Raw genomic sequence first — 8,900 nt, forward strand, 5'->3', positions numbered from 1 at the left:
GATATTAATCTTAAATTACATGTGATTTATGCTCAAAGCTATTTTATAACATTCCATTATTTATAAATATATTCATATAAGAATAAACATTACAAAACATTAATAATACCATTTGAACTGCTAGGTAAGTGACAGGCATCAAAAAATATGTTGATAGTCTGGTGTTCTCAAAAATATTTTTTTCTAGTCAGGTCCTCATAAGTATACCATGTCCTCATAAATATTTCCATGACATATAATATCATCATTTCAATATGTTACATAATTGTTTGTTGACGAAACTGTTAAGCTGTATTATGTTGAGTTTTTAAGACAGTTTATCGAATAGATTATTCCTTGATATGATTCTATTATAAGGTTATACTTGATGTCGTAGAGCAATTTACAATTTGTTAGAGAAAGATATTTTGTTTATTTATATGTTTGAATTAACAAATTAAAAAAGAGATATATTTTACACCCACAGAAATTCAGAGTTGATATTTAAATGATAATTGTTTATGTTTTTGATACATGTATTACATAATTTATGTTTCATACAATAGCAATAAATTTCAAATAAACACATTGACTTTATTTCTATTTACTTGATTATCGATAAAAGGTATAGATAAATGAAAATAAACACCTTGTATAAAATTTGCTAAACTGGTGTAGTGACAAGTTTTAGGAACATGGAGGATCAAAACACATCTGCTTTAAAAGCCTGAATGTATCAATATTTTCCAGCTTTGATAGCATAAATGCAGGAATGCTTTTCGAATTGATAGCCTCAATCCTGCAAAATTATCTGATTGAAATCTATCTGTTCTTATTCAATCCAGGCCGAAGCGGCCAATTGGTAAATTTTTACTTGATCTCTTCCATGCAAGGAAACTACTCCGCTAAATTTGTGATGGGCGGTGCCCACTCGTTCCTTTCATATCTCTAATATAGCTAGAAAATCATAAAAATCAATGTCAGTGCATTTGTGACGTAATAAAACTCAACAATAAGAACAAAATCAATGAAAAAGAGTCATTTAAAAAAATATATGAAAAGATGTTTTAATACAACTATTAAATCATTATAGATGTAAAAATTTGTTTTATGACAAAGACATGAATAATTCTCTTGCAGTAACAATGTTTCCTGAATTCAAACATTGATCATTCTTATGATAGAAGTTAACTTTTGTAAAGACGTAAGCAAAATCGTTTGTCAGCGCACTGATCCTATTCTTCCGATACAAAATGAATATATTTGAAAGAATGAAACTGACAACTTTGAGTGGAAGAATTTATAGTCTATATATCTGTTTAAGCGATACAATGGATTATATCTTTAAACAACTAAAGGGAAATAATTGTAATTTTTTTATGATCCTCTTCAAATTGTAAGTAATCTAAACAAATACAAGAAACCGACAATATACCTTTAAACTTATAAGAAATATATGTAAAATATATGTGAAAATAGTTATTATCATTAGATAATTAGTAGAAAAAGATCGGTGTTCGGGTAAATTGGTCTTTAATGTGATTTTTGTTTTGAATATCATTCATACTTTCTCCATGAATACGTATGCCAGTACATGTATCATGTTAACGATGATTATAACATTTAAATTATTTAGTTTTTGAAATAAGAGCATAGATAGTATAGGCTTTGGTTAAAATGTATATGAAGTTTTTTCCCTATTGGCCTTAATTTAAAAATAGCACGATTTCTGCATGATGTGACAGATATTCGATATAATGTAAAACTGACTGCGAAATTGATTAGAGGAATTTTTTGATTATACGAGGATTGATAAAAAAGTTCTTGGCCCGATGTACATCCGGTAGTCAGAGAACCTAACTAATGCTCTTACTTTTCAATATAATCACTCTCTACATCAATGCACTTTGCCCACCTATTCTCCAACTTGTTTAACCCTTCAAAACAGAACTCACAAAGAACAAATTTACCGCCTCCATGACACCTTCATTGCTTCCAAAACGTCTACCACGAAGCTTTGTTTTCAGTTCCGGAAACAGGTAGAAGTCAGAGGGGGCAAATCCAGAGAATATGGGGAATGGGGTATAATTTCAAAGCCGCAATCAGTTGCAGCAGCCATCGCAACTTGGGATGTGTGAGCTGGCGCATTGTCGTGCCGGAGCAGAACGCCTTGAGTCAGTTTGCCCCTCCTTAAACGAGCGATTTCTTGACGCAGACATCTCAGTTCGTCTGCATAGTACGTACCGTTTATGGTACGACCTTGCTCAAGATAGTCAATCATGATTATCCCCTGACTATCCCAAAAAATGAAGTCATCATCTTCCCTGCTGATGGCACCCTCTTGAATTTCTTCGGAGGGGGTGAGCCAGGGTGCTTCCACTGCATGCTCTGTTTTTTGGATTCTGGATCGAAGTGATGGACCCATGTTTCATCCTGAGTTACGATCCGGTAGATAAAACCAGGTTCATCCTCGTAGCGAGACAAAAGATATCATGAAATGTCAAGACTTGTCTGAATCTGGTCGTCATTCAACTATCTGGGGCTCCATCTAGCGGAAACCTTTGACATTCCGTAGACATCAATCAGACCTGGACTGAACCAAAGCTTATACCCATTTCCCTAGCAATGCTTCGCAGGTCTCGCCTTCTGTTGCACATGACCAGATCGTGCACAGGTTCGACAGTTTCATCGTTGGTTGCCTCTTTTGGCCGCCCAGGCCGCTCATCATCTCCAATGCTCTCCCTGCCCCTCTTAAATTCAGCAGCCCATTTTTCACAGTGCTTTAAGAAGGGGACTCCTTCCCAAGTGTATCCATGAAGTCTTCATGGATTTCTTTGGGGGACATCCCTTTCTAACAGAGGTACTTAATGACGGCTTTTTTAAACTTTTTTCATATGGTCTAAATAACACACCCCTCTACTGATCAAGTGTGTTTTATGTTACTTTATATGTGTAAAAGCGCGTGTAACTCGGTCAGTAATCTTCAATTAGATATCGGTATCGACGTATCGTGAATAAATGTCAATGTAGTGGCTAGAAGTATATCGGGCCGAGAACGTTTTGATCATACCACGTATTTTTTTCCGATAAATCTAGCAATTGTTCGACAAAGCACATTGCATTTCATTCTGTTATACGGCAATTGTGCCATAACAATCACTGACACATATCAAACACAAATTCAAAACTGAAAAAAATGTGTATATCAACAAAGTAAACTTTACTTTAAACAAAGAAAAATTAATTTAATATTAAAAGAAAGAAATAACCTTTTCCATTCCATAATCTTTTGAAAGAAAAAAAGCGGGCGTAGAAAAGAGCATTAATTTCGCAAAAGGCTCATTGAATATGAAAAACAAGATCAACAAGGAAAGGCGGCGTTCAATGAATTGAAGTTAACTCAGTTTATATTTATATCCATATACATTTGCATATGATATAAGAATAAACATCAACAGCACAGTGCAACAGATCGACAGAGCTCAGCCCCGAAATATCATGTCCAGTACACCAGTAGAAACACTAAACCGAAACAAAGGTTTGGGTGGGAGTGAGAGTAGGGGGTAGTGATATTTGTTTGGTTTTAACAGAACAACAACACAATATTTGTCATCTTGTGCCGGATATTTTCTTTATTATCGTGCATTTAATCAGTCAGGCATAATGAACTTTCATTCATTACAAACAATGTTAAAATGGGTGCCTTCAATAGGGTCATATTTACTAAAATCGATTAGGTCGTACAACATTAAAAGTGATACTAAACATGATTTGCGTCAATGTTATATAGGTAGCGTTTTGGACCGTAAATGGTTTAGTTTCAATGTTATCTGTTAATGGCTGTTGATTCTTTTGTGGTTGTGAGTAGACAGTGAATGTCAATGTCATGTTAACGTTGTTTTTTTTTCTGACAGAATGTCAGGTGATATACAAGTAAGATCTAGTTTTAGAATCTGTTCGTTTCGTCGAAGGTATAATCAAAAGTAACTTTGTTCCTGAAAGTGGCCATCTAATTTATTTGATTCATTTCCCAATGAACTGAATTTACTCCTGACTTGCGCTATCAAGTTCGCTAAAAGTTTTCATCTTTTTCTATGGTGTCCTGTTTGAGGCAGTTAAAATATCGCCTGTTAAGATTAAAAACTGACTAAAATCTCTTGTCTTAGCTCGACTATTCGAATAACAGGGAGAGCTATTTTAATCACCCAGGCATCGGTGTCTCTTTAGTTGTGTATTTGCGTGCAGTTTGGTATGTCAAACTACTGAAGGGAATGGGTTGAAACATCACACATTTTATTTGAAAGCATAACAGAAAATCACCATATAAAACCTAAAACTCTAATGAGGAGTTCTACAGAACTATTGTCCTTTTTGAAGTTATACACTACACTATAATTATCGAAGGAATGATGCGATAATTAAGGTTAATCATCGGGAAGATTTTCACTTTTTTCCACGAAGATTTAAGTTAAGCATGCGTAAACTTCAACGTTGAGTGGCGCCAAAAAATTCACGCAAGAATGTAAAATCTTGCTACTTTATCTATAAAATAACAAAAGGGCGGATATGATGTTTAGAAAAAAATAAGCATGTCAATAGATATCCTTTGATTGTCCAAAGCAAGACATCGTACATTCCAGCTGCGTCTTCTTGCAGAACATGCATTAACTGATAGATTCTTCTGACCACATCATGTTTTAATATGCATGATTCGGGACGTAACGTAGTACAATGATGGCCCGTTAGTTTTATTGTCAACACTTACTTGTCAAATGACAGATAATAAATGACATTTACCTTTTTGTTGTATGTCGATTCTCCATCTTGGATGGAAGCACCGTAACACGGAAAATCCGCAACGTTTCACGTACCAGACAGTGTTCGTACATGCACGTGGAAAGCATGGCACAAGTGATGTTTTTTTAATACAAAAATAAATCGACTAAGAACCTCGACAATTTATCAGAAAAGCTATACATTTATCATGAAAACTAAGTTAGTAATTAGTAACTCAAACGTAATTAATGATATATGAATTAACAGATCACACCCACAAAGCGATTGTTGGAAAAAGGATTTGTTTTTTCCGGCAATTACTGCAGATATTCTATATTGTTTCTTATTGTAAAGAAATTATTCATCTAAGATTTCCCGCGTTCATCTTCTGTGATAAATTTCTAAATCAACGGTCTAGTAAGAAAGTGTCAAATCATATCAATAGTTTATGAGAATTCCATACCAATTTGTTATTTTTCCGTCATTCACATAAATGCATGCGACAGTTATTTGCCATTTCCGAGATTTTTTTTCTCATAATTCAATTAAGCAAGTTTGTCTTAACACTGACCATACCTTTAATGTACTGATTAACGAGTTCTTAATGATAATTTTACCCTCTTTTGTCGTTAGTATTTAGCTGATTTTATTTGAAATGTAAGGTATTTCCTTTTTCTCTCAATATATTACAAACGTCACTATAAAAACCAACAACTATTTTCTCGGTATGATGATGTTACTTCGTCATAAGGTTAATATATAAAACTATTGTATAAAAATTTGATATGTAAACTTGAAAGTCAATTCTGTATATGGAATCTTAAATGGGAGTACTTTTTAAGAAATGTTGTCGTTGAATTTGATATGCAATGTCTTAGTATAAAGTATTTTGTTTTTCTTGTACTGAAATATTGCTTTGAAGGTAAAGCTTTACTTTGTTGTCCTATATTGTATATTTGGCTATAATAAAGTGCACATTGGATCTGTCAAATGTACACGTTATTAATGATTTATACAAATCATCTGTCAAACAGTAAATGAAAGATGATTTGATATTACAGCGTCAGACAGAATGCGATGTTGCTTCTCACAAACAATTTCTTATATTGTTGATGTCCTTTTATCTTATTGAAAAAATACGACAAAGTCAGTTAAATGATAATAATAGTTTTCTGTGATAAGGTAAGTGTACTCACGATTTTATCCACATTATTGAGTTATTTGACTTACAAAGAAGCGGCGGTCTACTTATTTCGGTATCAGGATCAGCTCGGAATTGTATATAAAGCTGTCAATATCGACATCTTAAGCAGTTTTAATATAGGAAATCTTCTTATATTAGCTTAAACCTATGTTAAAATTGGTGCCAACTTTGAAGTATGTTCTGTAATTGCTTGCTAGCACTGGAAGTGAGGACAAAATATGTTTCACAAAACGGATATAATTTGAGCAGAGCTTTGGAATTCATCAAAAAGCATGATTCTTTGAATGTTTTGAATAGAAAGAAAGCTGTGAAAAATGTATGTGTCTGTTGTTTTCATATTTGATTTATTATTTATTATCTTGCCCGAATTTATAGAGGGTACTGTGAAAAGTGCGTTTCTTTTATTAGATATATTGTTTCCGAATTTTACAGGGTCCTGCAAAAAGTACATGTTTCTATTATTTTATAGGGTGCTGAAAGAAAGATACGTGATGAAGAAAGAAGGAAACAGTGTAGGGTCAACAAAACGGAAACTCAACCCGGAACTAAAAGTATCACAAACTGCAATCAGTTATTTTTCTCATTTACTAAGAAAATTCTTACATTTTGATTCGCATCAGCTTCTATAAATGTTCTTTTACATAAAATAACAACTGATGGTTATATGTGTAAACATTTACAGGCAAATTGTGCTAAATAAAAACAATGAATAATGTGTTTTTACAGCTATATATATTATTAATTTAGTAGACTACACTTGTTTTTTTTATTTATAGTTCAAAACCAATTTCATGTCAATATGTAGTTTATGCCTGTATTCCATTTTTACATTGTATTTTTGTTTTAATAATTTCAGTTTTATTATATGTTCGAGAGAAGCATGAAGTTGTATTCACAGCTATTATGTTACGATCCCCAACATTAAACGGTCTTTTACAAGCAGTAAGTAATAACAGAGTAATTTATTAAAAAATAACCAGCTCAATTTGTTTCATGGATTTGCTCAAATTTGAATTATTATAAGATCAGTTCATTTAAAAGTTGGTAGGATTTCAACACCCAGGTACAACAATGGAGCAGCTATAGAGCCTGGTCAGACTGCACAGACAGACATACAGACAGACAGACAGACAGACAGACAGTGACAACTGCATGTGTGGGTATTCAACGATTCATCATGTTTTATATGATCTTCAGGTTGAGGATAAGTATAAAGTACCGGTGTCCAAAATCAAAAATTCTTACAAACGCTCAAAAAAAGGGTAAGGACATTTCTTTTATTCTTTGATAATTTATATTACAAAATGTATAGCCAAGATCTAAATTGAATATCTGTGTTTCCTTAAATCGTAGTGTAAGTTTTACTTTTGCATTATAGGAGGTTTTCTGGCATTAAAAACAGAAGGCTTCAAAAATTTATATTCATTATCCACCAAAACACTTTAGTAGAGTCTGTAACTATCAAGTCAAACAACTGGAAAAATGTATATTCTATTTTTACGAGTATTCGTCTGTAAGTTAAAATGAAACATAAATAAACTAGAGAATGAATCTGGTTTTCATTTGTAGTAATTTGTGAATGTTTGCCTTTATTTATTTATAACTTATTTATGTCCATTGTTTCAGAATGCTTGTTCGCATGGATGACAATATTATCCGCCATTACTCGCATGAATCAACATTTATCATCGAACTGAAGAAGAAAGACGATGTATTTGAATTGATTCTAACAGAAATTGACCCTTGCTGACAAAATCTATTAGATGTCGTCTGCTGCAGACGGATACACACAAAGACTCGATATTCTGGCGCCAGTTAGTAACCAACATTTGATTTATATCAGACACGGGGTCGAACCTGTAGTGGAAATAACAAACATGATTTGCATTAAGTGTAACATATTTAACATGCATTTGTAAGCTACAAAAATGAAATATGATTGTCATATGACCTATGGAAACATGTTGTGGTCTTCTTGTGGCTACACATTACTACATAAGAAACCAATTTTGGACGTGGAACGCTACAAAGTTAAATGCATTTGCAATATCATTTTAACAAAACAGAAAGTAAAGGCTATCTTATATACTTACATGTAAATTATTCATTTCTTACGTGAATTTGAAGTGAGTTCAATAAAAGTGCTATATTACATGTAAAACTTACAATGGTGCTTTTTTTATCGGAAAAGTGCGTTATAAGTATTTGATGATTGATACTTTGTAAATATGTTTCAAATGTGTTCATATTGTGCATATAGTGTGAATAATTGGGAAATAAAATAACACTGTTTATGCAAAAAAATCGACTTACAAAAAATGGACATGTAAGTTTGCATTGCACTGAAAACACGATATCCGAGAAGACATAACATATCTCTTTGTTTATTTACACATATTTCTATGTTACCGAAAAGATCATGGTGAAACTATCAGTGTTTGGGTAAAGTTATATTAACTTTTGTCATCGATTTTACTGCTGTTTTGTATACTTATAGTTTGACTATTGACTTTGTTGTTGTATAGATTTGTATTTTATAGAATTTTGATACTTTTACACGGAATGACCGTCCAATACTTGAACATTCCATTCAAATTTTTTTGTCATGTTTTTTTAAATATTTCAAACCGTTACTAGCTTTAGAATTACGTTGATTCTAATAGACGAAAATAATTATATATTGAGAATCAGATATTCATCTTTTTCTTGTGCGCAATCCATAGACGGTCCATAAATTTAACTATGTTTTGTAGAGAAATCGCTTGTCTGTGTGTGCTGTGTGTGGGTGGGGTGGGGAGGGTAATTGGCGGGATTTGTTTAGGTAAAATATTGGGAAGGGGAAGGGACGGTGGGAGGAAAATTTGTGTAGGTACGTAGGTACGATATTTGTGTGTGTATGTAGAGGAAGAGGGGGATGTTTGTAGGTACGATATTTGTGCGT

At 32.9% G+C, this 8,900-nt stretch overlaps 1 protein-coding gene across 3 annotated transcripts in view; it reads left to right on the forward strand.

Annotated features, from left to right (window-relative positions):
* LOC132712748 (uncharacterized) overlaps positions 1-8,611 on the forward strand; it is a 50,097-nt gene extending 41,486 nt beyond the window's left edge. For 2 of the 3 annotated variants that reach the window (XM_060695177.1, XM_060695176.1), the window contains exon 18: positions 7,586-8,610. In XM_060695177.1, coding sequence (XP_060551160.1) covers positions 7,586-7,709 — 124 coding nt within the window. In that variant the 3' untranslated portion in view covers positions 7,710-8,610. Of the gene's footprint in view, positions 1-7,585 lie in introns of all 3 variants that reach the window. The other variant, XM_060695175.1, reaches the window with a different exon arrangement.
* Positions 8,612-8,900: the final 289 nt, after the last annotated feature.

Source organism: Ruditapes philippinarum, unplaced genomic scaffold (genome assembly GCF_026571515.1).
Source record: "Ruditapes philippinarum isolate M1 unplaced genomic scaffold, ASM2657151v2 ctg2553_1_1_1_1, whole genome shotgun sequence".
Taxonomy (NCBI): Eukaryota; Metazoa; Mollusca; class Bivalvia; order Venerida; family Veneridae; genus Ruditapes; species Ruditapes philippinarum.